Genomic DNA, 26,495 nt, shown 5'->3' on the forward strand with positions numbered 1-26,495 from the left:
TGTTTGGAGGTGGCTGGAGAAGCTGGCAGACGCATGTTCGAGGCTGGCATGTCTATGGGAGCAGAGGGGACCAGGGCAACATGGGAGGAGGTGGGGACAGGTCTTCACTGCTCATGGCCAAGAGCTTTTGTGCAGATTCAAAGACAGGCGGACGTAGCCAGTGGAGTGGGAACCAAGGGTTATTTTAGTGGCGTAGTTTTTAGGGGCGGGAGGCAGCAAGACAGTCGCCAGTGAAGAGGAGGTTGCAGTAACTCAGGACAGGGATGAGGAGGGCTGGGACTGGATCTTTGGCCTTTGCTCTAGCTGGAGAGGAATCATCTTAGAGAAGAAAAGAAATAACAGGACTTGAGTTAGGGACAGGGCGTGCAGGGAAAGTACGAGGGCCCCCGGGTTATGGGCAAGGGGGTGAAGTTCTTGGAGAAGATGGCAGGATTTGGGGCTCGAAGGCTGGCATGGGGCTCAGGAATCCTCCTGGCACCTGCAGCAGGGCTACGCAGCCCAGCCAAGGGCTGACGGGGCCCTGCCGCCCCGAGAGGGGATGCCGTCAAGGAGATCTGCCTGTCTTCCAGCAGCAGTCCTCAGGCTCATTGGTCACATCCTTGTTTCCAGGCTTGTTTCACTGTTATGCACCCCGATGATGCCTCTGTCAGGGATAACGGCAGCAAGGAGCACCGGGTGGCACAACAATCGCACCCTGCCCCTTTGGCTTCCTGCAAGAACATATGCTTGGTCTTCGAGGGCCAACGTCTGCTTGATTTTCCCTGCCTGACTTGAGGGTAGCGTTGTATTAGGGTTATGGCTGGACTGGGATTTGGAGGAGGCAGACTCTGTTCATGACTCACTGGTTTGCTGTTCACCTTGTACAAGTCTCTTTCCATCTGCGCCTCAGTTTCCCTAGCTGTGTGGTGGGAGTGATGATCCCAAGCCACTTTTTGAAGTGCTTGGAGAGCTGTGTGTGCAAGGCTGTGTAACAGCCCCATGGTACTATTTTTTTTCACATTCAGTTTCATAATAGCTAGGGTCAGGAGGGACCTGAACAGATCATCTAGCCTGACCCCCTGCCACAGAACTGGGAAAGGCCCCAGCAGGCGGTTGCAGTAACTCGGGACAGGGACGAGGAGGGATGTTCTCTCAGCTGGTGCATGTGCAGCCAAGCACTACCCAGCAACTGTACAGTTAGCGAGCGGTTGCCTGCAGTAGGTGCTGATGCCGAGTCTCTTGCATCCCAGGGTGCGTAAGGAATCTGGTTGTCACCTCTTCCACTTCCGTCGTAACTGTCCGATGACTCTCGGGTATTTCACAGAAGCGTCTGTGCTTGGGCTGTCTCAGCCTGTGGTCATGGCTCTGCTGTGGGGGTACCAACACCCGCTGTTCCCAGGTGGGCTGGTTGCCCAGGCATCTGCCTAGACAGCGGCTTTGTGCGTCTGGCCTTGTGTCTCTTGCCTTCTGCCTCGCTGGTGTGTGTGCAGCCTGCCGTCTTCCTGACAGCCAGAGCCTTATGGCAGGCAAAGCCCTTCTCTCCCCTTCAGACTTGCTCTGGAAAGCGGGCTCCTCCAGGACTGAATGTAGATCTTTACTGTTGAATTAAGCTTCCCTGAGAGCATGTCGCTTCCTATCCGACTGCCTGTGGGCTGGCATGAGGGCCAGGAGGGCCGTGCTCGGACGGGTGGGTGGTGGCAGGTTCCTGTGGTGCTTGATTTGACACCTGGATCTGGTGTCGATGGTGGAACATCTTGGCGATTGTGCATCTTCCCGTTCTGGGTGGACAGAGGCAAACCAGCGTGGTGCTGCCCTGCTGGTGTGGGGTAGCCTGGGGTTTCTGTGACTCTTGGGGATCCTTGAACAAGGACTAGCTTGGGCCATGTCTGTACTCACCCACTCTGATGCCACCATGAGCTCTCAAAGCGTGTACATGTCCACGTGCTCCTGGGGCCCCTGTGCGGCCCCCCGGCAGCAGCCGTGACACCAGAGTACAGCTGCCCTGGGCAGGCCCCAGCTCGTGGAGGGGCAGCAGCAGTTGGCAGCAGGCAGGGGAGCAGCCAGCCGTGGCAGCAGCAGGCCTCCGTGGGCAGCGTGGGAGGCCCTGCCGCCACAGAGTGGGACTAGGCTCCCGCAGAGCTGTGCCAGCAGAACCGCGCTTGGCCAGCCAAGGGTTGGAGGGCAGACTAGGCCTGTGCCATGTCCCCAGCCTCATCCTCACTTCTCCCACCATCTCCAGCAGGCTATGGTCCCTCAGGAGCTCACTTGCTTCTGCTGTTGGGAATCGATTCCCCATGTTACAGCGAGACGGCCCATCTCTTGCGGCGCCGGCAGCGCCCTGTGCCAGCTGCCAGCGCAGGAAGGCGTCCCCACCTAGCTATACTGGGTCCCAGCAGCAAGGAAGCTACCGGATGGGCTCCTCTGCAGGCTGTAGGGGACCCGGTTTCTCTGCGAGTGGTTGTTTGTGCTGCCCTGGTTTCAGTGGCTGTGGGCCCCAGGCTGGGCAGGGGAAAGCCAGCACCAGTCTGTCTGCTGCGCTGTGGTACAGGCGCACCCCAAATCACCCTGATCTTGTGTTAGTTTTGGGAGTCTAATCATCACCCAGCTGATCTTGCTTTCCCAGGGCTGGGAGAACGGGTGCTTTCTCCTTGTGAAAGGGGGCAGCAGTCTCTGCTGAGTTTTAGAAGGGGTGAATTTTGAAGCCCTGACGGGCAGCATGCTCCCAACGTGAACGCCATGCCACTGTCTGTGGGGATCGAGTGTGTTACTGGTGCACAGCTGTGCAGCTTCTGCATGCTCTGAAGCGGAGGTGGCGCTAGCGCAGCTCGGGGGGCTTCGTGATCCGTCCCCTCTTGCTCTTAGGTAGCTCATTCGTTCCGTGCTGCCAGCGCACACGTTTCAAGCGGCCAATACCCAGTAATCCCCTTTTCAGCCTTTGGGCATGGTTTCTTTCTGCTTTGGATTCGAGGTGCAGACGCAGCTCCCGGTGCTCTTCGTTACAGAAGCCTGCGCTCAGTCCGTCAGATGTGATGTCTGTCCCTGGCTTATTGAAATTAGCAGGTGGCTGATCTGCGACTCAGGCCTAGCTCCCACAAACAGCTCATGGCCACTCGTTACCTTGAATACTTTTCCCTCTTGGCTTCAGTGAGGCTACTTAAGCCCTTAACGGTAATACATGTGCTCAAGGGCTTCGCAGGACAGGGTCTTGGAGCTGCCAAGGTGCCCGTTGACATCAGGACGGGACACTGTGCCCGCCCTCCTTCTGCCATTCCCTGTCTTGCTTTATTATATACCAGACACTGAGATTTTCAGAGTGATCTTTTCCCCGCATATTTTAGTCTCGCCATGCGTCTGTCCATCTGCTTTACATTGCGGAGTAGGCATTTTGTCTGGAGTAACCAGTAAGAGTTTGTCTAACTTGGATAATTGCAGTTGGACTGGTCTGGTGTTCAGTTTTGGGTTTGGGGCTTTCTACCAATGGTAGCCGCATCTTTCACACTACCCCCATTGCAAGTGGAAGCATCATTTACTTGCAACTGCAATGCCCTTTGTAAGCCTTGAGAAATGCTTGTGAACTCTTTGAAACTTCACAGAAGCAGAACTAATACCCACAGGAACTCACTTACATGTGTATTTTCAAGGCACTAGCTTGGTGCTCAACTGATCTGGCTTTTCTTGCCCAAGTGCAGGCCCAGTATGTGAAGCAGAGAATATTTTATTTTGGGCTGTTCCTCCAGCAGTTGGTGCCAGACTATATTTCCATGTATATCTTTATTTAAAAATCAGAAGGATTGCTGCATATCTGCACTTAAATTTGGCCTTTCAATTACAGCCAAAGACTTAATCCAACCTGTAAGCGATTCTGGACTTTCAGCAACTCCTTGCGTTCGCACTGTCTGAGGCTCGAGTTCTACGTTAGCTGTTAAGGCAAACAGGGGCTTTCGTGGTGGAGGCATCACTCTGGCTATCTCTAGTGTAACGGTCCCTTTAAGCTTTGTAGGCCTGGAAGACGCACAAGATCTGTGCAATGCTGTCTGGTTGGGGGTGGCATTGACCCCCGGCAGATGCACAAATGCAACCTAGGGCACTGGCACTGCTTTGGTCCCTCCAAAAATCAGGGCTAAGCGGTACCAGGCCTGGGTGAATTCTCACTTGGATACAATTCCCTGCAACAAGTGATGTTGCAGGTTTGAATCCTAGCTCAGCAGGAATATCTGTTTCCTGTTGGGAGAGTTGTGAGCCAATGCTTGTTCCTTGCCCTTGGGTAGTATTTTATTTCCTGAATGTGACTGTAACAGGGTGGGGTCCCTAGGGATAGCCATGTTATCCCTAGGGCTCCTTAATTGTGCCAAACTCACCCAACAGGCACCCTCCATGGCTTGCAGGTACTATTAATATAGGGAGACTGCTCTATATTAGTAGTACCCAAGGGTCTCTTCTGGGCTATATGTATGGCTCCAAACCACCCCTTTACCACACCCCAAGCCTAGCAGATGGTACTGACGGCACCTCACCTAGGCCTTGCTATAATTCGGCCCCTTTGTCCTCCCTGGGCTCTCGGCAGCCCTGTCTCGGCACCCCACTGGCACCAGGCTCTGGTCCCCCCCTTTGTCACTATGCCCCACTGGTGCTGGCACCTCTGCACCCCGAATACCACACCCATACTGGCACTGGGGTGCCCACGCTGTAGTGGGCCCCCAGTGAGGCCTCCTCCTTCCCCAGTAGCCTCACCCAAACCACAAGTGCCATCAAGCAGCAAACAAACATGAGCCCCTGGGCTGTAACGCAACACAAAAGCTCAGGGTATGCACCGCCCCTTTAAAAGAGTAAAACTTCTTCTCTGGTGCTAGTGCCTCGTACGTGAGAGTACCTTGTGGGGTCCCGGGGCCCCGTGAGGCCTAAGGGGGCTGCCGCATCGCTGGGCCCTTCCTCCCTGCAGGCTCCTTCCCTTCAGGCTGCTGGCAGAGAACTGAGGTGCCTGGCCCCCGCCCTGGGGTTTATATGGGCCCAGGGCCCTGCCTCTTCCGGCCAGCTGACCAGGTGCAGGTGTGGCTAATTTCCTCATTAGCCGGTTGCCATGGCAGCCTGTCTTTGGGCGCCCCCCAGGCAATCTCTGCTCTGAGAGGAGCAGGCACCTTGGTGCCCTGTGACAGTGACAGTAGTTTTGCTTTAAACTTTCCGGGTAGTGATTCCTTACTTACTGTGTTCTAGGCTGGGTTCACAAAGACGTTGTCCTCAGCATCCAGCCTAGAGGTAGCTGCTCCTTCCCCCAGCTTCCTGAGCCAGTGCCGGGAGGGCGCCGCGTGAGGATGCACCGCTGGTGGAGCATTGGTGGGGGCAGCTAAGATGCGACTGGGCAGCAGCGAACCTGTGAAGTTGCCCATTTCTGTCTGCGGTCACTGGATTCTGGTGCCTTGCTCCTGTCCCTCTGCTTCCTTGGAGAGGAAGGAGCTCAGGCAGCCCCAGCAAGGCATCATGCAAGGGAGGCTGCATTTCTTAAGAGGGTGCAGCATGAACAGGCACCACAGCAAAGTCCCTTTGGCAGAAGACCCAGAGATGGGAGGGAGCCTGGCGGGCAGCTGCTGGTGCTGGTGGCAGCTGCTGCAGCCCAGGAAATACAGCCTGTAGAGCACAGCTACTAGAAACAGGAGGTAGAGCTGGTAGATGGGAGCAGCCTGCTGAGGTGTTTGGTCGCTTGCTGGTGCCCGCGTCCACCTGGGCCAAGGGTCTGGGCAGATGCATTTCTTAAGTCAGGCTCTGCCCTTTCCAGAGGTGTTACAGGCAGGGGCCCCTCACCCTCTGGACACTTTTTTTTTTTTTTTTTTTTTTTCTTTTTTTTTTGCACCGGTCCTGGAAGCACTGCAATACCAGGTCAATGCATGGAGCGGATGGAGCACGCTCCGGTTCCACCACCCAATACCAAAAAGAATCTGCTCAATATAGACCTCCTATGGAGGACATATCAGAGACAATCACCCTGGGAAAACCACCTGATTGATCATGGTGTCCACCTGATTGATCATGGTGTCTCCCCTGCCAGGACACACGCTTCCCCATGTGCTGCTGTGTCACAAACTTGCCCTACCCTGTTCCTCAAGGGACAGCTCCCACGGATCAGGCGCAAGGTCTAACAAGGCAATAGTGAAACACGCTTTTCCTTGCCCTTCAGAGTCGCTCCTAGACGGTGCAAAGTGCTTTCCCCAACGCAGGTGTGCTCCTTCCCGTGCCTAGGCTGTCGTGCCCAGAGCGCGCCAGCGGCAGGGCTGGACCCTGTGCCCTTTGTCTTGCTGCTTGGGGCGTGTGGCTCGGCCCCCCAGGGTTGCAGCCCCATGCTGCCAGTGTGCTGCTTGCAGCCCTGAGACGGCCACAGGGCCCTGGGCAGGAGAGTCTGGGGCAGCTGTGGTCCAGGGTCCCAGAGGAGGCAGCCAGTGCAGGGGTGGGGGCACAAGCAGTAGGAGCCTTTCCTGGATAAGCCAGGGGCAGGTCTGCAGCCCGGTGCGGGATCAGAGGCCCGCCATGCTGTCATAAAGCACCGTGGTGCTAGACAGCGCAGCTCCAGCAAGCTGCTTGCCTTTGTGGGGGAAGGGGACGGGGCGGGCAGGGCTGGGCCAGACCCTGCATCTTGTTCCGAGCGCTGCCTGGGGGGCCACGCGAGTGCTGGTCGGGGCGCAGCAGACAAGGCCTGGCTGGCGCGGCGCCCTGGCAGAGAAGTGCTGCTGTCAGCGGAGCGTGGGCGTGCGAGGCTGGCATGCACCGCTGTGCTGGCAGGACGGCTCCTGCCGGATGCCACCATCCCCGCGAGGGGGCGCGGCGACGGCTCTCCCCACAGTGGCCGTGAGCCTGGCACGAGAGCCTCTGCAGGGTGCTGCAGGTGCCAGGCACAGGCAGCACTAGCACGGCCGGGGGTGCGTGCGTGGCTTGCGGGAGAAACCAGAGAGCTCAGCCAGGAATCCAGAGCGTCAGACCGCTCTGCCCTGCTGGGGCCTTTCCCGGTTCTTTGCAACAAAAGAGTTGCTCTAGAGTGTTTCTGCAGTCAAAAAGAGTGGAAGCTAAGAGCTGGCCCTTTCTGAGCCTGCCAAGGTGGAGACCTGCTGCCCTAAGCCGTGCCACCAGCTCGGAGTCGGTCAGAGCTAATTGCTGCCTCGTGAGAGTGGCCCAGAGGGCTTGTTTGCAGTGATGGTGGCTTGAGCCATTTATGTCCCATGACGGGCCCTGCCCTTCTCCGGGCACGTTCCACACGCACCCAGGACCCTGCGTTCAGCTGCCTTTGCTGCAGAGACAGCATTCAACTAGTGTATCTGTGACGTGGGCAGATGACAGCATTCCCCCAGGCTGCGGGATGCGGCCAGGGCTGCTGAAGTGGGTTGTGAAATGCAGTGGAGGAGCTGGGATGTCATCCCAGCATCTCCAGTTCATGCTGTAGGGTACTTCTGCCTGGTCCGGAGAGGTGTGTGCTACCTGAAGCGTGGCCCCTCTGCTGCTCCTTGCTCTGAGCCAGTGGGGTGCTCCTGGCTTGCCAGACTGTGCAGGTCCTGTTTCCTGATGTCCCTGTGCAAATTTTCAGTCCAGCTGCAGCTGCCAAAGGTGTGTAGGACTGAGCCTTCTTGCTCTAGCACCTCGCTGTCTCTTTGCAACAGGGGTCAGATTGACTCATGCAGGAAGGGAGGCAGCCAGTGACGGACGAGCGGGCAGTGTGTTGTGAAACTGGAAGCATCAAAGCCTCCATAATTCTGCCACATTATAAATGATATTTCCATATGTGATGAATGCAAATAAGTATTATGTCGTTTGCAAACAGGCCCTGGCGTGCCGGCCCTCCAGCCTTGTTGGACACTTACGTGTAGTGCTGAATTTCCAGAGGCCTCTGGTTTGGGCTGTCCGAAGTTATGGCATGTCTGGCTGGAGACTCCCAGGGTGCGGCTTGTTGTGGAGGCCCTGCCCAAGTGGCTGTTAGGTGTCAGTCCTATGAAGAGGCAAGGCTGGTTCAGGCTGGTGCCTGGGGATGGGGCAGGGGTTTGTCTCTGCCAGGAAACCCACCCCTACTTGGCCTCTGTCTGAGCCCTGGAGCGCAGGATTGGGGAAAGCCGCATCCAGGGCTGAGCACGGGGGGGAGGCCTGAGACCTGCGTGTGTGGCTGGGGTGGAGTGAGGGGAGCGTGCCAGGAGGTTCGTGGCACGTTCTGCGGGTTGCCCCGCTGCGTTTGCCAGGGAGAGGCAGTGGGGAGGCCAGGCCCCCAGGCTGCAGAGGGGAGCCGAGCACACGGTTGTCGGAGTAGTGTTTCTCTGACTGCTGGGCTCTGGGGCTGGCCTAGCTGGGAGCGAACAAGTCCCTGCCTCGGCTCCGGCCATGCAGAAAGGGAGCAGGGCTTTGGGGCACAGCCGCCTGCTGAGCATGGATAGGCTGAGAGGCAGCGGGCATTGCTACCGCTCTGAGGCCCCTGGGCCTGTCTGCTGCATCCCGTCTGGGTGAGGGATGCTGTGCTGCTCAGGAACCAACTCTCCTGGGTTGGCATCTCCCACCTCTGCCCGGCTGGAGGGTGTGACCTGGCCTGGCCTGGCAGGCTCTAGCGAGGGTGAGTGCGAGGCAGTAGTCATCTGCAGCTGTATTCGGTGCGTGCGCCTCCAGGGAGCTGACCCGGGTCCCTGCGGCTTCTGGGAGCCCCGGCAGCCGCGTGGCCTGTGGGTGCTGTCTTGTGTTGGCGCGATCCCTGCATGGTCTGTGCTGCATCCGGGAGGCGTGCTGGGCCCTGCAGGCAGGCATGGGAGGGGCGGCGCTGCGGGGTGGCCCAGTGGTCCCAGCGGGGCAGGCGGGCTCTGGGTGCTGCAGTCAGTTCCAGCCTGCAACTCTCTCCTTGTTCTTGCAGGATGGCGGAGCCTCGCTTTAACAACCCCTACTTCTGGCCTCCCCCTCCCACCATGCCCAGCCAGGTAAGACCGCCTTGCGGCCCCAGCGAGAGGGGAAAGACCAAGCACCAGCCAGCTGCAGGGCAGCGAGACACTGGGTCGAGCTTGCAGCTGGTTGTGTTGGGGCCAAGGAGCCCTGGCAGGGCAGCAGGACCCGGGTCGGGGCTGGAGGGAGCAGCTCCTGGGAGAGATGGAGGGAGCTGAAGGATGTGGGCAAGTGGTGGCGAAGGAGGGGCCAAGAGGCTCCGGGTGCAGGGGGAGGGGTAAAGGTGGTGTGGTGGGTATGGGGGGTGCTCTTGAACCCGTCCTGTCCACAACAGCCATTGGGAGGAGACCCCAGTCTGACCCTGGGGCTCAGCAGGGATGAGCTGTCCTCGTCTGCTTGTGACCCAGCGTGACAGCTCCCCTGCTGTCGCCTGCGCAGGGGCCTGTTGCTACCAGCACAGGGGGTCAGTGGGGCAGCCTTGGGCAGTGGAGGCAGCACAGCACGCAGTGCTGGTTGACAGTGTGGGGCAGGAGCCCAGAGCCACATACTCGTGCCTCGGGGCAGGCCTCGGGGCAGGCCGTGGGGATGTCAGACATGTCGGAGGCAGCATCCAGCCCCCAACAGGCACAGCGGAGCCCCCCTGAGCAGGTGCGGTGGGAGCAAAGAAACCCTTGCGTGGCTCTGGGGTTGGGGGGCAGCTCTGCGCTTGCCGGTGGGTGCAGGGGCACCTCCCGTGCAGGTGGGGAGCAGCTGGTGCCCCTGTGGCAGTGCCCCTCCCTGCTGGGGCAGGTCCCTGCTGTCCTCTGCATCTGCCCGTGACCCATGCACCCGTCTCTCCCCTTCCCAGCTGGACAACCTCGTTCTGATCAATAAGATCAAGGAGCAGCTGATGGCAGAGAAGATCCGGCCCCCACACCTGCCGCCCACCTCGGTCTCCTCCCAGCAGCCCCTGCTGGTGCCCCCCTCGCCCGCCGAGAGCAGCCAGTCCATCATGTCGCTCCCCAAACTGCAGCAGGTCCCAGGGCTGCATCCGCAGGCTGTTCCCCAGCCTGATGTAGCCCTGCACGCCCGGCCGGCCACCAGCACCGTCACAGGTAAGGAGCTGGCTGTGCGAGGCTGTCGGTGGTGGAGCTCGGCACCAAGGTCTGGGGGCTTCACACTGACAACCGGAGGTGTTTCATGAGAGGCTGCACGGCCACTTGTCAGTGATGCCCATTTTCACCCATAGATATTCCCCAGGCCTCTGGGCTTCGCTGGGTGCTCCTGTCCCCTGCCCCTTTCTGCTACATGTCAGGGTGTTTTGAAGCCTTCCCAGAGCCGCTGGGTGTTGGCTACAGCCAAGGCCGGGACTTCAGCTGGACTGCGCTGATTCTCCTGCTAGGAGCAAAGCCAGAGGTTCCTGGCTAAAGGGTCTTGCCCCTCTGCTCAGGATCAGACTGCCGCCGTATTTGGGTTCAGGAAGGAGTCGTACCCCTGCCCTGGTCAGATTGGTACGGGCTGTGGGGGTTTTGCCTTCCTCTGCAGTGGGGGCACGGTCTGCCTGGGACCCCTCTATAGAAGCAGGACGTTGGCTGCCGCGGTTCCCCTGCTTCCCCTGTGGCAGGTTCGGGCGTTAGGTCTGTGCTGCGTCAGAGTTGAGGGTCGTCTTTTGTAGCGTTTAGATTACAGTGGTCTGGGCTGGTTTGGGCAGGGCTTATCCTGCCTCAGGATGTGGCCTCTGGAGCTCCCTTCCAGCCCCTCTGACTCTCTGATGTGGTGTGGACATGGACATCGCACAGGGGTGTTACTGACTGCCCCTTCCCCACACTTCTGTCTCCCAGGGCTAGGGCTGGCCTCCCGTGCCCCGGCAGTTAGCACCTCAGAGACCAGCACAGGCACGGGCACCGGCACCAGCACACCCTCCACCCCCACCTCCACCAGCCAGAGCAGACTCATCGCCTCCTCGCCCACCCTTATCTCAGGGATCACCAGCCCGCCCCTCCTGGACTCCATCAAGACCATCCAGGGCCACAGCTTGCTGGGGGCGCCCAAGTCGGAGCGCGGGCGGAAGAAGATCAAGGCTGAGAACCCGTCGGGGCCGCCTGTCCTGGTGGTGCCCTACCCCATCCTGGCCTCGGGCGAGACTGCTAAAGAGGGGAAAACCTACAGGTTGGGACACAAGCGGTACAGTACCACCTCTTCCTACCCCAGAGGCCTTGGGTGGGCCGCCCCCACCGCACGACCTGCCCTGCCCCTGCCCCTGCCCCTTCCTGCTGCTCTCACCCCCAGGGCCCTGGCTTGTACCAGCTCCTGGTTTCCACGGCCAAGGGAGGGTCAAGTCATGGCTGGCCAGGCCTCTGCTCACCTTGCAGTCGTGTCCTCGCAGGCTTTCCCTTGAGCAGCCAGCCTGTAGGATGCAGCAGGCCCAGCCCCCAGCGGGGCGGAGAGGCGGGGGGTGAGCCTGGGCAGGCTGCCAGGCTAATCTGCCCAGTGCCGCTCCTGTGGGCAAGACCCCCATGCCCCACGTTGTCCCTGACCCAGGGCTCCTGCATCCACGCGCTGCTGGGGGTATCCCGCGGGCATTAGCAGGCTCAGGCCAAGGGTCGGGTTGCGGACTCTGCTCTTGGGACACCGCCTGAGCCGGGGACCTCTTGCTGTCCCCCAGGTGCAAAGTTTGCCCCCTGACCTTCTTCACCAAGTCGGAGATGCAGATCCACTCCAAGTCGCACACCGAGGCCAAACCCCACAAGTGCCCGCACTGCTCCAAGTCCTTCGCCAACGCCTCCTACCTGGCCCAGCACCTGCGCATCCACCTGGGCGTGAAGCCCTATCACTGCTCGTACTGTGAGAAGTCCTTCCGCCAGCTCTCCCACCTCCAGCAGCACACCAGGTGAGGGGCTGGGCCGCAGGCCTCAGTGGGCTGGGCACGCCTCCCAGATGAGGCTTTGGCTCTGGTCTGATCGAGTTATTGGCCCCCACTTTCTCGCTGGTGGCTGAAAAGCTGCAGCGCTGCATCCCCCGGACAGTGCCCCGGGGCTCAGGAGCCCATCCCGGAGCGCGTGGGCGAGCACAGGACCGTGGCGCTGGTGGGCCTGGGGGAGACCGGGGTCGGGGCAGTTGTGCCATGCCTGTATCGCCACCCTCCCCAGGATGTGACAGTGGCAGGGGGCTGCCACAGTGTTGTGGTTGCCATGGATATGGTGTTGCTGCCCCCAGGGCAGATGCAGAAGGCGCCACCAGGGGGCGGCAGCGCTGCAGCAGCTCCTGCCTGGGGTGTGGGTCCCCGCGCCCCTTCCACTGCCTCTGTCCCCTGATCTAATGCTGGGTGCTGCATAGGTCTGGACCAGCCCTGCGCCCGCCTCTGCCCGGCTGGCTCTGCAGGGCTGGGATGCAGCTCGTGACTCATGCAGCCCATTCAGGAGGCCCAGGGCAGGGTGCAGCCCCGTGCCCTCGCTTCAGGCTCTTGCTGCCCCAGCCTGTGGGCCGGGATGGAAGAAGGGAGAGGCCTCTGGCTGTGCTGGGGGCTCAGAGTTGATCCGCCCTGTGGCAGGGTGCTGGGCCATGCACCCAGCCAGAGCTGCCACTGCTGCCCTACCTGACCTCCCACCTCGCGCTGTGTTGCAGAATTCACACTGGTGACAGACCCTACAAGTGCCCGCACCCCGGCTGCGAAAAGGCTTTCACGCAGCTCTCCAACCTCCAGGTCAGTGTGGAGGCCCTGGGTGCCCACGTGCTCCTGGCACAGCGCAGGGGGTCCCTGGGGCCTCGGGAAGGGGAAAGCAAGGGGCAGTACGCTGGTGGGAGCAGGAGGGCAGGAGGCCCATGGCGGGTGGAGGAAGGAGGCAGGGAGTTGATAAGGTCGTGGAGCTGGCCCCCCCTGCTTTCTGGGCAGCCTGGGCCTGGCCCCAGGCAGGACTGCAGGGCCCCGTCACAGGGCTGAAGGGTTTGGCCTGGAGCTTGGGAGCGGACCGGACTTTGCCAGTCATTGTGCTCTCTGCCCCATCTCCAGGCCAGGGCCCTGCAGAGCCAGGAAGGGTTGAGGTGTTGCTGTTTGGTGCTGAGCTGGGTGACGCCATCTGTGGCTCCCCGTGCAGGGTTCCCAGGGTGGGGGGCGCAACAGGGTCATGGGGAGCTGGCGGGGGGTGGCAGTGTGGCACTGGGTGACGCCGTCTGTCCCCACAGTCTCACCAGCGACAGCACAACAAGGACAAACCCTACAAGTGTCCAAACTGCTACCGGGCGTACACGGACTCAGCCTCACTGCAGATCCACCTCTCGGCACACGCCATCAAACACGCCAAGGCCTACTGCTGCAGCATGTGTGGCAGGGCCTATACCTCGGTGAGCGCGGCGCGGCGCGGCACCTGTGGGGGTGGGCAGCATCTCCTGCCTGTGCTGCCCCAGCCCCTGGGACGAGGGCAGGGTCCTGCTCCTTGGCCCAGTGCTTCCACGGGGACACTCGTGGGTCCATTGCTCAGGAAGGAAGGGCCCTAAGGAGCAGGTGGGCGCTGGAGGACCCTGGCCCCAGGCACTCACAGACCAGCTGAGGGGCTGGTGAGCGAGAGTCCCCTCTGGCCATCCAGCTGAGCTCCCAGGTCCCTGGGGGAGCCAGGGCAATTGTCACAGTGCAGCTTTCCATAGCACAGTGGTGGGGCAGGGGGGACAAGCCGATGGCAGGGACAGGCCCCTTCTGGGCACAGGGCTCCTGGGGCGCTGAAGTCCAAGCTGCAGACGGGGCGCGGGCCTGGCGGCTCCCAGCCGCACTGCTGACCCCGGGCGGTCTCTGTCCCCTCAGGAGACGTATCTGATGAAGCACATGTCCAAACACACCGTGGTGGAGCACCTAGTGAGCCAGCACTCGCCTCAAAGGACGGAGTCACCCGGCATCCCAGTGCGGATCTCACTCATCTAACCTGGGGCTCCCTCCCTCCACCCCGCGCAGCCCTCCCTCCCTCCAGTTCCAGATCCTCGGGGCGAGGGAGCAGCTTGGAGACGGTCACGAGAGCCACCCCCAGCACCACCGCCGGCGCCCAGGCCTGCTGGGCAGCGGGCACGACAGCAACGAGCCGCATTCGTGGGAGAAACAAATGCATTTGTGTTTGGCCCTGGTCCCTCCCATGTCCCGTGGAGATGCCGGGACCCAGCCCGCAGTTTTGGTGACATCCAAAGACGATTTCAGAGCACTTTGAATCTCTGTGTTTGGTTTCTTCTTTCTTTTGTTCCCATTTGTTTCTCTGCCCTTCCCCTGGCCACTCCTTCCCTTTCTTCTCATTTTGGATACAAATATATATCTATTTATTGGCCAAGAAGTTGGTGCTGCTAGAACAGAAAATCAAACCCGGACACAGACTCGCTGGAGGCCGCGGGGCAGGGCAGGACCCAGGGCCGGCGCTTGGGCTCCCCCACCGTCACTCTCAGGAGCCCCTGGGACATGACCACGGCTCGGTGGAGGGCCGGCTCTTGGCATCGCTGACCTCTCCTGGACTCCTTAGGAGCCGCTGTGAGGCCGGCGAGAGGGGAGAGGGTTCATCTGTTGGCTGGAGAGTGAGACCCCGCGCAGGCAGAGGTGGGCATGCAAGCAGTGGCCTGGTGCCAGGCCTGCCTGGTGCTCAGCAGCACTGCAGGAGGGAGACCTTTGCCCCGGTGCCTCCGTCCCTGGGGCATGTCCTTCCATCCTGCCGTCCAGCTGCTTTGGGACGCCGGCTGCTTCCTTCGACGTACCTTGTGCTGTTGGTGCTGCGCCGCATTCGCCCACCTGCCCCACGGCCATGCACGTGCCCCACAACCACGCTGGGGCTCCCTTCACTGCCCGTGCTGAGGCTGAGGTAAGTGCAGGGCCACTGGAGGACTCGCTTGGTGCTCGGCCAGGCTGCAGCCAGGGCCGTGCAAGCCAGGGGGCAAGAGCAGGATGTGCAGGGCGATTCACGGGCACAGCTCCCAGAGCCGACACCTCCCAGTGCAGGCGCCGTTGGCTGTGCGTGGCCGTGGCCGTGGAGGGCGGGAATCCCAGCGTGCCGTGCTCCCTTCTGCTTGACCCAGGCAACCTCCAGCCCGATGCAGACAGGGCATGGCCCACTGTGGACAGGGGTCTCTGCCAGCCGCGCCTCCTTGGTAGAGACAAGGGCAGGGCACCGTGTGCAGGGCAGCGTTTGGACCAGGAGCCGGCCAGCCTGGGAGCAGCCCCACCTTCCTAGACCGCTCCCTGCCATGCTGGCGCGAGTGGAGCAGGCGCTCGGGCACGGTGTGGAGGAGAGAGCTACAGGTGGGAGCTTGGGGCTGGTAGCCGCTCACTTCCTGCCCCCCGCCCTGCTGGTGTAACTAGAGCTGTCTGCAGCCACGTGCTCAGAGGAGATGCATGTGCCCAGGGCAGGGGCAGCAGGAGCATGATTCTGCTCCCCGCGGGTGCTGAGCTCTGTGAGCTGCCCCGAATGAGCTGAGCGAGGTGGCGCGGGGACGGAAGGACAGGAAGTGCCCACGAAAGGGGAGCCAGCTCTTTGTGAAGCCGGTAGCCCTCCTGCGCCCTCTGCCAACAGGGCTGCAGACCAGGAATGTCTCTGTGGCCCAGAGACGTGCAGTATGACAGAGCCCTGAGCAGGTGGTGCCGCCAGCCCCGCCACACTAGGTCCCCTCCTCTCCATTGTCTGTGTGCCTGGCACAGCTCCAGGGCACATCCCCTGCACTGCCAGAGGAGTCACAACATGCCCGTCTGGCCCGGCTGCCAGGTGCCACCCCACAAGCAGCCAGGCCCTGGTCCACTGCAGTGTCCAGGCCCTGCAGACATGGAGGTTGGGGGTGGCTGAACAGCTCTTGCAGGTGTTGCTTGCACGTCCCTATTGTGGTTGGGATGAGGAGAAAGTCTGCCGATGGTGTGGAGAGCCCAGGAGACCAGCTGGCCAGGGCAGCCTGCGCGTTGGGTGGCTGCCGGCAGTGAGCAGAAGGCCTCCGGGGTCAGGCACAGGGTCCTTTGAGCCCAGCCCTGCATCAAAACCACTTTGGATCCCTGTTGAACGCCCTTCACAAGCTGAGCCACCTCCTGCCATGTTCAAACCGGGTCCCAGGGCCCAGCTGCGTGTGGTCTGACTGATTGAGCATAACCCACCCATAACCCAGCTCGCTCCCTGTTAAAATCCAGATTGAAAATGGCTGAGCAGGGCCCAGCGGCTGTTTCCAAATACTGCCGTGGTCAAGATATCTCTGCTGGGGCCTGCAGTTGTGAGCAGCTGGGGCTGAGCCCGCTGCCATGGGCTCAGGAGGGCAAGGGCAGGCTCTTGGGGGAGTCCAAGTATGAACGCAGCTCCCAGGGTCCGTGGAACAGGCTGGCGCTCGCCTGAATGAGCACAGGGGCCAGCGGGGAATAGGGGAGCAGATCTCACCCCTGCTGCACCTGGGACCCAAGGACCGTCTACGGTCTGCCCTGGGTGCTCAGAGGGGGCTGCTCGCTCTGTCCTGGGCCGTGTGGGTCTTCCTCGTCGTTGGACCAGCCACACGTGGTGGACTTTGGGGCAGTTGGGCTGGGGGTGACTGGCACCAGGTGCCCTCCTCGCCTCTGCGGAGGCCGAGCAGAACTGCCAACAGCCCCCTCCAGCCCCAGAGAAAGGGATGCAGCAATAAGGAGGAGCAGGGAGGCAGTGCCCGCCCTGACTGCTGGAGAGCCCAGCACCACTGCAGCCCAGCTGGTGGCACTGGCTGCAGCGCTGGTTCTCCAGCCGAGCATCTCCCAGGCCTTGGTGTGAGAAGCACTCCTGTCACCCCCCGGTCCCAGCGGGGCTGTGCCAGGGCTCTTGCAGAGGAGCTACCAGAAGACGGGTCCTCCAGCCACAGGGGTCTTTAAAAGCAAAATAGGCCCTCCTGCCCCCAGGGGAGGGGACGCGCTTCTTGGCCCCAGCGCTGACTCCGCAGTCCCAGAAGGTCACGCCACGCAGGTGACGCGGATTCCACAGTTTGGCAAGCAGACTGGCTCCTCTGCACATCAGCATCCCTGCTCGCAAAGCCATGCCCGCCCTGAGCGCGTGTACATAGGACCTGTGTACAGAGAAGGAAGAACAGCCCCACCTCCCAGAAAGACTAGACAAAACTCATATATATTATGTACTCTTCGGTTCCGTTTTGGATATTAACTGTGTTATTTTTTATACACTTTTTAAGCCTTAACTATATCATTGTTTTACCAGGTTGTTTGTTTATTGCCTACTCCTCTGTTTATTAATTTGAACCTCTTTTTATTCCTCGGCCCTGTCCCCTGCTCTTTGTTTCTGACGTGATGTTGTACGATATTCAATATTGTAACCTTTTTTGTCAGCATGTTAATACTGTGTAAATAGGCCTCTTATACATACCGTTAACACATCTCTTCTTTTTTTTCATTTGTTTCCTTTTTTTTCTATATGAGAATCCAGGCCACATGTCTCTAGAGCTAGTTAATACCTTATTAAAAAAAAAGAAAAAGGAAAAAAAAAGCCCCCCCTCCCCTGTTTCTGTCTTGCATTGTGGTGAGTGGGAAGCCCTGCAGAGGCTGTGGCTTCCCAATGGAAAGTTTGCATTATGTTTAAAATCCAGCCAACTGACCGGCCGGCGTCAGGAAAAAAGAAAAAGAATTTTGCTCTTTGTATTTCTCTGTTGTGAAAAAAATAAACTGTACATGCAAACTCCTGAGAGGCTGCCCGCCCCGGACTCTTTGTTGTGAGGTGACCGGAGGCTCGAGCCAGGACCCTGCGGTGGCTTTGTGGACGAGAGCTGGTGGGCTTGGCCTCGGTCCTCTGCCACGAACTCACGCTGTGCCACTGGGTAAGTTGCTTCAGCTCCAGGCAGTTTCTCCAGGTGCAGATGGAAATCACGAGCCCATTAGATGCACGAGCAAGGTGGAAGGGACGATGCAACTTGTGCGGGCTGGGCGCAGGGCGCTGTACAAAGCAGAGGGGGCACAGCTGGACTCGGCCGCAGCCTGGAGCAGCCAGCAGAGCACAGGGCATCCATCCTGCTGTGCTGTGGCTGGCCATACCCACTTGGGTAACTACCCATGCAGGGGGAGTGCCGTAGCCTTCAGCGCCCAGGCCTGGCTGCACCCTCTCTTTGCTAACCCGTACAGAGCTTAGCCAGCACCAGCAAGGGGAAGCAGGACTCTGAAGCTTGCCGGCTGCTGGGTATCTCAGATACCCAAGCAAGTCCCCAGGCAGGAAGCATTAGAGTGGGACCAAGGCTATAAATTCCCAGCACAGAACTGGGTGCTTGGCCTTCACATGAGGCAGGGGCCACGGGGCTAGCGGGACTGTGACGCTCGCCTTTGATGTGAGTGGGGACGACCGTAAGGACCCGCGGGGTCTCTGGTGGCCTGGTTTGCCAAGTCTGCACGGCTGTGGCTGAGCACGAGCAAGCTGACGGCAGTGGACGCAGTGGGTCTGAGCTTGTCCCAGTGCAGCCAGTGGGAGGTTGAGTGCTGCTTTCGGGGGGTGGCAGGGGCAGATGTAACGAGGGGGGTGCTCTACTTGCCCATGCCAACCCCCTTGTTGGTGTGCACTTGTCCGGGGATTTGACTCCTGGGAGGAGTCAGCACATGCACACGCAGCCCCTCGGCTGCCTGCCCTCACCCAGGAGCAGCAGGCAAGCCCCCGCGCTGTAGCCAGTGACACTTGGCTGCGCAAGTGCCAGGAAATCCAATGGGACCGGGCAGCTCTCACACCCTGGGCTTACATACTGATATTGCCACCAGAGGTGCTTTGACACTCCTTCCTCCCTTCTAAGTCTTTACCCAGTGTTATTAATCACATGGGAATAAGCCAAATGCAAAAGCCCCCTTGGTCCAGCCCTGCTGTTTTTACAGTAGGCAGAAACCTGAACGCGAGAGTGCGGATGTGCAGACAAGCTGGAAACGAGCAGAGCCTCAGCATTGACCCGAAGCCGTCTGCATAGCCAAGCAGTGGCCTGGAGCTCACTAACATTGTCCTGCAGCTGGTGAGGCCTCACCTGGCATCCCATGTCCGGTTTTGGGCCTCACACTTCAAGAAGGATGTGGACAGATTGGAACGAGTCCAATGGAGAGGGACAAAAATGCTGGGAGGTCTGGGAAGCTGACTGACAAGGACAGGCTGGGAGAACTAGACCTGCTGCTGTACAGAGGATAGAGACAGACTTTTCCCTGTGGCTGAAGGAGTCAGAATTGGGAGCAAAGGTCTCAGACTATGACAGAGGAAATTTAGGCTGGTAATCGGAAAGGATTTCCTCACTCTGAGGACAATAAAGCACTGGAACAGGCTGCCTACAAAAGGTGCAGGCTCTCTAGCCCTGGAAATTTTCAAGAACAGGTTAAACTTGATGGGGAGGATCTGAACAATTCCTGCCCCGCCCCCTCAAACTGACTCCCCCCAGCCTATTCATTGGTTGGATACCACTGTGAAAGTTTGTGATGGTCACTTCACCTCCACATAGTGTTGGAAAGCAACCGACCACTACAGCTGCCTCCATGCCAGTAGTTTTCATCCTGAACACGCCACTAGATCCAGCATCTCCAGCCAAGCTCTACGTTACCACCGTATCTGCTCTGATCCCTCCGGCCAGGATGGATGCCTAAGGATCTGGAGCAGGAACTCCTATGGTCTCGACACAACCCTAAAACTGCAGCCACTCAAAGCCACAGAGTCAAACTCCAAGCCCTGCTGTGACCTGCTGCAATATCAATCCAAGACGAAGACAACAGAGTCCTTCTGGCTGTCACCTACAGCCCTGGCTTGAACACCTTAGACACGTCATGAAATACCTCTGGAAGTGTGGCCATCTCAAGGTAGCCACGGGGGACAAATGTGTCCTGGCTGACAGGCAGCCCCCAGTCTCACACGGCATCTCTCCAGCAACAGGCTACCTGACTCCTCCAGGGCTCCAGATCTTGCTCCAGCCCCAGATGCATCAATGTAGACCACAACACTGCAGACAACACGGGTTCACTCACCTGCTCCTCTACCAACATCATATATGCCACCCCCGCTTGCAGTGCTCCTGCTGTCTGCATTGGCACCTTCTGTGCAAGAAGGAATGGCTCCTGACCTGACCGCAGGCCCAGGAAGTCGGACACCTGTGGCCAAACACTTTGGTTTCCCCGGATGCTCCATTATTGATGGGGAGGCAAGGTGTTGGCAGAGCCTGGAAAGAGCCGGGTCAGGGGAGGCCTTCCTGAGAGCTGTGAGCAGAGAGCAGCACTGCAGGGTGCAGGTCTGGTCCCTGACTAAAGCCTGGGCTAAATGAATGACAGAGTGAGGTAGACGATGCCTGGATGAGACGAACAAGCAGAAGGCTGCAGGGCTGCGTGGAGTAAGCATGAGGCAGGGGACGCCAGGGCCTGCAGGTGGTTAAGGCTTCTCACCGAGCTCTAACGAGATCATGTCAGGTGAGAAATGCTGGATCTGTGGCAAAGGAGCCTTCGGGTGCCTGGTTTCAAGAGCAAAGGAGTCATCCAAGACTGCTAGCGACCGGTGACCCACGCCTTGGGAAAGGGCCATCAGACAGGTGAGAGATGTCAAAGCTGGTGGCAATCACTTTGCATTGGAGCCAGCTATGGCTATGCTCACCTGGCTGCTTACGAGGGTCGGAGCCAGTCTGGGCAGGGCTGCGGTGACTGGCCCGGTGCCCCAGCTGCGACACACCGGTGTTGGCGGAGGCCCCAGCAGGAGCTCTCATGCGGCCGTCGAAGTCCAGCAAACCTGTGAATCTGCTAAACACCTCGTCACGGACAGAAAAGGAGAGGAAGTGGCGAGCTGCCACCGTCTGTCAGCGGGGATCCCCCAGCCCATAGAGGAGCCCGGGTTTCACTGGGAGGCTGGAAGCACCCAACGGCACGTGGACGCCCCGGTTCACAGCGCTGGGAGGTGAGCATCTGTTCTCTTGCCTGCTTCATGGGTCTGGGGCCCTCTCTACCGGGCACAGAGCGTGATAAACAGCTCTCGTCACCACTCTGCACACTCCCCCCGTGCACAGCCCGCCAGCCGGGCACAGACTAACAGCCTGCTTGTCCTCTGCACGCCCCAGCTGCGTGTAGGCCGTGGCCCCTGGGAGAGCAGTGCTGGGAGGGAGGATGCTGCCAGGGCCGGGAGCTGGCCACAGGCTTCACTCGCCGGTGCTGTGCTGCAGGCACAGAGCCGTTGCTGCCCCCCGGGTGCCCGTGGCAGTGTCGGAGCTGCTCCCTGCCCTCGATCTATCTTTACAGGCTGTCGACGAGAATTGCCTCCTTGTCTCCTCAGCTCAGTTCCTCTTGCCAAGATGCAGCCATGAGCTCACTAAATGTGCCCTCCTCGTCCCCCCAGATCCTGCTTCTCTCCCTACAGCTCTGCCCCGCTGGACAGTCCCCTCGCTCCCCTCAGACAAGCAGGTTCCAGAGCTTCGCTCCTCCTAACCGATGCCGGAGACAAGGGGAGGCCGGCCCCAACCTGCCCGGACATGAGCCACCTTAAGTGCCGGTGTCGGAGGAACTGAGGCTGACGTCCGCATTCCCCCGGCATGAAATCATCGTGGGGAACAAAGCGCTGCAGCTCCTGTGCAGCCCTGGGACAAGAGCCGCTCGGGCTTGCCCTTCCTGGCTGTTGGCCTAGCAGCGCGCAGGGGTGGGGAGCAGCGCAATACGTGGCTTAAGGCAGCACGGGCCCCACAACCCAGCGCTCACAGGGGGTCAAACTTCTTCGCGCCACAGGGAACCGGCAGCCACACGGGCTTTGTGCTTCTGCACATGGGGGTGGGGTTGTGTGACTGCGGGAAGAAGGCCTTGTGCTAACAACTGCCTACAAGGCTGGGGCCTGGCACGGGGGTGGGTGCGGGGCCCTCCCAGGCTTGGTGCCTCTCTTCTGCTGGAAGCTGTGAGCAAGGCATGGGGGGGCGAGCATATGGCCAGTGCAAGGGGTGGGGGCACCCACAGGGGCACGGGGTGCGGGACTGAGCCCAGCCAGGGAAACCCTCCCCTGCTGAGAGCCGTGGACCCAGGGGCTCGGCAGCACTGAGCGCCAGCGGGACGCACCCAAGCACAGGGCCACGGGAGCCTGGGCCAAGGGGTCAGCGTGCAAAGGACTGGCTGTGGCTCCCCAAGACTGCTGCTGCCTGCCTGGGGCACCCCAAGCCCAGGCCTCAGCCTGCCTTAAGCACCGATGGGCTTGGGCGGGCAGGCAGGGTGTGGGCATTGTCTGCGGCCAGGACCCAGCCGTGTGTGTGTGTGTATACACACACACATATACACAGCTATTGTGTGTACGGGGCTGATAGATTTTGTGCGTGTGAGAGAAATATATAATCTGCCTTGTCTATGCCTTGTGTGCCTATGTCCTTAGACCAACACAGCTATAACCTACACCCCTGCGTGACGTTTTTTATATATATAAAAATGCTGCTGGCAAATCCACATCTTCCCACAAGGGGGCATCCCCTTGCCCCACCAGCAGCCCCCCCCCTCCGCCCCACCCCCAACCTGGCAGCCATTTGTTGTTGGGCGGCGGGGGGACTGGCAGCCACCACTGAGGGGCTGGGGGTGCTCGTGGGCATGGTTCAGGGAGTAGGGGCCAGGCCGTCAGGGCCTGGGGGGCACAGGCTGGTCCACCCCGGGGGTGGGGGAGGGTGCAGCAGGCCCCATTGGTGAGGTGGGGGCAGGGTGGGAGGGCACAGTGGACAGGGGGCACTGCCGCAGCAAGGCGCTGGCAGGGAGCACCGTTTTGGTGGGGTGGGTTGGGACAGGCCTGTGGATAGCAGTGGGCAGGCAGAGGTGGGCAGTCCTTGTCCCGGGGTCCAGCACCGCTGCCTGCAGAGCCATCCCGAGCCCTACCGCGGCCAGCGGCTGCAGGGAGCCAGGCACGTGTCAGGGTGCGCAAGGGGATGGCTTTGGGCTGCCCCCACCGTGGCAGGCGCTGCCAGCCACAGCTCAGCACCGCAGGCAGCAGCTGCCAGAGCCAGTAGCCTCACCCCAGGCAGAGATGCCCCTCCTGCACCTAGATCCCCAGGGCATATTAAGGTGCCCACACATGCACCCCCATCCCACTCCTGGCTCCTTTCCCTGCCAGGGTGGCACCCAGCATGCTGCAGGGCTGGGGCCAGGCCTAAACTGGGCCCTCCAGGAGCCCAACCCATGCCAGCCCCATATCCTAGCGCTCGCCAAGGGCTGTGGGGAGCCAGGTGCTAGGATTCCCCCTCCCCAGCACCACGGTGTCCCATGGCTGAGTCTCCGAGTACAGTTACAACAGCAAGTTTGGGAATAGCAGCCCCCTGCCCAACCCCAGCAGCAGGAAGCTAGACAAACCAGACCCAAACAGAAGCCCCCCCCAGTCACTGCCAGAGCTTGCAGAGAGCCTGCACCCAGTGCTGAGACTGGCCTGGGCTTGCAGAGCCTGAACAGCCGTGGGCTGAGCTCAGCTGTGAGCAAGAGCCAGCGCAGCCAAGGCCCTGCGCTCGTGAGCTTCAGCTCGGGCACTGCCAGAACCCAGGACCCCGTTCCCCACGACATGGGCTGGGAAGGGAGGGATAGAGGGCCAGGGGGTGTTATTTTTTCCAATGCTTTATTAAAAACAACAGAAAAAGGGGTTAAAAAGAGGTGTGTGCAGCCCGGGCAGCAGAAAGGCCCTGCAGAGCCTGTACAAGCAGCCGGGACCAGAGCCTGTGGTGCCGGGCCATCCCCCACCCCTACCCTGCTCAGGGCAGATGGCTGCTCAGGTGAGGGGGTAGTGGTCCTTGGGGGCTTCTCACAGGCAGCAGGAAGAGGCTCCCAGCCATCAGACCTCGTTCCTGGAGGCCAGAACAGGCTCTTTGGACCCAGGGGCAAGGCCCAGCACCTGTGCTGCAGAGGGACAGGAGTCCAGCAGGCAGCTCCAGTGGGTGGCTAAGGAGTGGGGCGCCCAGCTGGGGGGAGGTGGAAGGAGCTAATCTCTCCTTGTTTCTCCCTAGGGCAGGGAGGCATAGCTCCTTGCCCAGTCCTGGCTCTGCCTGTGCCCAAGCACAGGGAAGACCAGCAAAGCCCCAGCCCCAGCGCAACCTGGGCTGGTGGGGCCATGGTCACACCCTGGCATCACCCCCACCCCGTGCTGCAGCAGGAGTAGTAGCCCCGTCATCCGGAAGAGCTTCACAGTGTGAGATGCCCGACTCAGTTACCATCCTGCATGGAGGACGGTGCTGCCATGCCCAGCAGGCTCTGCTGTGCAGGCCCCAGACCCGGCTGTACGCTTGGAGCAGAGGGCATCACCGCCGTCAGCACAACCGCACACCCCACATTAAGGCAACCATCCTGTTTAGCACAGAGGTTTCAAGTAGGTTTGGGTCCAGTCCGAGCTGCTGCGCCCTGTCCAGCCTTGGCAAGGAGATAGAGAAAAGGCGGCTCCCAAGAGGCTGCCTAGCCCACATGGGACAAGGTGCACCCTGCCCCATCTGCTGTGTGCCAGGCCCCCCATCTCAACTGGCCCTTACACGACCTGGGCTGGGAGTGAAAGGGGAAGCTAATGCTACCACGTATGTACAGACCCTTCCCTGCCTGCAGCTGGGCAGGGAAGGAAGGTCCGTGCAGACATCGACCCCCACAGCGTCCGTGCCCGTCAGCGCATTGAGGGGCCATTTGTGCTCAGTGCCTGGGGCCCTGGGAAGCCTGAGGCCCAGCGTCCTCCCCGCTGTCCCCGCGGGCACCGTGGCAGGTCTCTGCCAGCCCGGGAGATGCCGGCTCTAGGAGTCCTTCAGCATGCTGATACGGGCGTAGATCTTCAGCGCAGGGCCCAGCTTGATGTTCATGGCGCTCATGAGGTGATCCTCCTTCAGCAGCAGCAGCGCCTGCCCGTCGATCTCCTGGGCCCGGAACTCCTCCGCGATCTCCTGGCAACCTGTGGAGCGAGGCAGCGCCAGCCGTGAGCCTGCGCCACCCCCTTGGCCGAGGCCGCCCGCACAGCTCCTCCCTCTTCCACCGCGGCCCGTCAAGCCTCTCTGGAAGCCCGGCTGCCAGGTCGGGGTACGGTCCCCCCAGACAGCCCCCGCCACGCTCCTGGGAGAGCTAAGGAGCAAGCGCTGCACGTGGCAGCTAAGACGCAGCTTTAGCAAGGCCTCCCTGAGGACTCCCGTTTCTTCTTCCCTCCCTGTTCTCTCTTTGGCTTCCACATCCCGCCCTGAGGCAGCTGCAAGAGAACATGGGTGCAACAGGTGCTGCACGTCAAGCCAGCACTAGCTCTAGATGCAGTGAGTCTGGGGGCTCCAGGCTGGAGTGCAGACTGGAAGCAGGGTGCCCTGTGACTCGCTGTCCCCTGCTGAGGGGAGGCAGCTGTGACTCCAGGTTTCCAGGTCTGGCAAACACTGCCATACTGCGTTGCGCCATCAGCGAAGCAGGGGGACCAGCACTGTGCAGCTGTGGCATGGAGGGGACAATGCGAGCAGCACACAGGGCTGGGCATGCAAGTTCAGGATCCCACTGGCAAGGGCTGGCAGACATCGTACGGGCAAGATGCAGGCTCAGGAGAGGGAGCAGAGGCCCCATGGCCTAGCCTGACGCTCAGGGGACAGCACGCAGCAGAGGGGCAAGGGAGGCATCCCCCACACCTCCACAGGCCCTCCCAGCCCGGTCAGTTCTTGGACGTGGGGCAGGAGGGGGCCAGGCAGTCTGCAGCTCATCTGGCCCTCACCACGTTGGCTCCCAGCCCCAGTCCCCCAGGACAGCTCCGTGCTGTCTCCTGTGACCGGGGAAGCAGCCCTCCAGGCCCTCAGGCTCAGGACCCATAACCCCAGGCTGGTGGGAAGCAGGGCCAGCCCACACATCAGGGGTGCCTACCAGGCAGGGAGCGGATGAACTCGTAGACATCCTCCACGTTCCACTTGGTAGGCTCGCTAGGCAAGAAGTGGTGCCCAATGCCCACCAGGTCCCGCATGTGCATGTCGGGCAGCTCCATGTCGCGCAGCTCCATGTCGCGCTCACCCTGGCGCCGGCGCGAGGCTGACGAGCTGGCCGAGACGGGCGACAGCGGCTCCTCGTAGCTCGAGTTGTCTGAGCAGCGGCTAGAGTCCTCCTGGGCGTGGCTTAGCTGGAGCGACGCTGTGACGGACAGTGGCACCGAACCCGTGGAGAGGGACACCGGGGTCTGCAAGGCACAGGGAGAGCTGAGCCTTGGGGAAGGGCAGACAGCACCCTGTGCCAGCCAGTCCCCTGCCACCTGGAGGCCAGGGCCCTGGGGGGAGCAGCCAAGTGGGCACAGCGGCATGGGACACAGCCCCTGGGACCTATGCCATTGCTATCATGAAGATGGCTTTTCCAGCTAAAGCACAGGGTGGGGAGGTGCCCTCCGGTCCTCTGCTACTGTGGACTGGCCAGCCCAGGCACAGAGCATTGCTGGCCCCAATCTGCCCATAGATCTTAAGGCAGCCCAGAGCCCAAGGGCTGAGGACAGGCTCTAGGAATAGGCCCTGGAGGAATGCACGATGGTGAGACCAAGAGCTCAACAGGAGCTTGGGAAACAGATTCCCACATCGTGGCTGCCTTAGCAGAGGCTATGCCAGCACCCAGCAGACTCACCTGCTTCTTGGTGTCCTTGCTGAGGGTGGGGAGGGCGCTTTTGCAGGTGCGGCGGCGCCCATGCTGGGGTCCCCCGGGCTTCTGGAGCTTGCTGCGGTCAGGGTGAAAGAGCCCCACGCGCTTCGTGCACCCGACGTTGTACCTGCCGGGGGAAGCC

General features: G+C 60.8%; 2 protein-coding genes, 1 long non-coding RNA gene and 1 other non-coding gene across 14 annotated transcripts in view; 1 reads left to right on the forward strand and 3 right to left on the reverse strand.

The window, feature by feature from the left end:
• ZNF362 (zinc finger protein 362) overlaps positions 1 to 17,499 on the forward strand; it is a 38,293-nt gene extending 20,794 nt beyond the window's left edge. For 9 of the 11 annotated variants that reach the window (XM_090024864.1, XM_090024858.1, XM_090024861.1 and 6 more), the window contains 8 exons: positions 8,843 to 8,906; positions 9,307 to 9,516; positions 9,716 to 9,962; positions 10,689 to 11,016; positions 11,513 to 11,737; positions 12,472 to 12,550; positions 13,030 to 13,188; positions 13,643 to 17,499. In XM_090024864.1, the coding sequence (XP_089880990.1) occupies positions 8,844 to 8,906; positions 9,307 to 9,516; positions 9,716 to 9,962; positions 10,689 to 11,016; positions 11,513 to 11,737; positions 12,472 to 12,550; positions 13,030 to 13,188; positions 13,643 to 13,759 (1,428 nt within the window). In that variant the 5' untranslated portion in view covers position 8,843 and the 3' untranslated portion in view covers positions 13,760 to 17,499. The remainder of the gene's footprint in view (positions 1 to 8,842; positions 8,907 to 9,306; positions 9,517 to 9,715; positions 9,963 to 10,688; positions 11,017 to 11,512; positions 11,738 to 12,471; positions 12,551 to 13,029; positions 13,189 to 13,642) is intronic. The other 2 variants (XM_090024867.1, XM_090024866.1) reach the window with 1 other exon arrangement.
• LOC149854398 (U2 spliceosomal RNA) lies at positions 5,814 to 5,999 on the reverse strand. The gene has a single exon (XR_016438814.1). It is a non-coding gene; the product is annotated as a U2 spliceosomal RNA (small nuclear RNA).
• Positions 17,264 to 22,138, reverse strand: LOC149854399 (uncharacterized). The gene is made up of 2 exons (XR_016438810.1): positions 20,403 to 22,138; positions 17,264 to 17,747 (listed from the first exon to the last, which is right to left on the reverse strand). It is a non-coding gene; the product is annotated as an uncharacterized LOC149854399 (long non-coding RNA).
• Positions 22,139 to 23,343: 1,205 nt separating this feature from the next.
• PHC2 (polyhomeotic homolog 2) overlaps positions 23,344 to 26,495 on the reverse strand; it is a 42,634-nt gene continuing 39,482 nt past the window's right edge. The window contains exons 13-15 of the mRNA XM_090023590.1: positions 26,339 to 26,480; positions 25,601 to 25,907; positions 23,344 to 24,665 (exon numbers count right to left, since the gene is read on the reverse strand). Coding sequence (XP_089879716.1) covers positions 24,511 to 24,665; positions 25,601 to 25,907; positions 26,339 to 26,480 — 604 coding nt within the window. The 3' untranslated portion in view covers positions 23,344 to 24,510. The remainder of the gene's footprint in view (positions 24,666 to 25,600; positions 25,908 to 26,338; positions 26,481 to 26,495) is intronic.

This window comes from Crocodylus siamensis, chromosome 12, assembly GCF_052110815.1.
Source record: "Crocodylus siamensis isolate JL-2025a chromosome 12, ASM5211081v1, whole genome shotgun sequence".
In the NCBI taxonomy this organism is placed as follows: domain Eukaryota; kingdom Metazoa; phylum Chordata; order Crocodylia; family Crocodylidae; genus Crocodylus; species Crocodylus siamensis.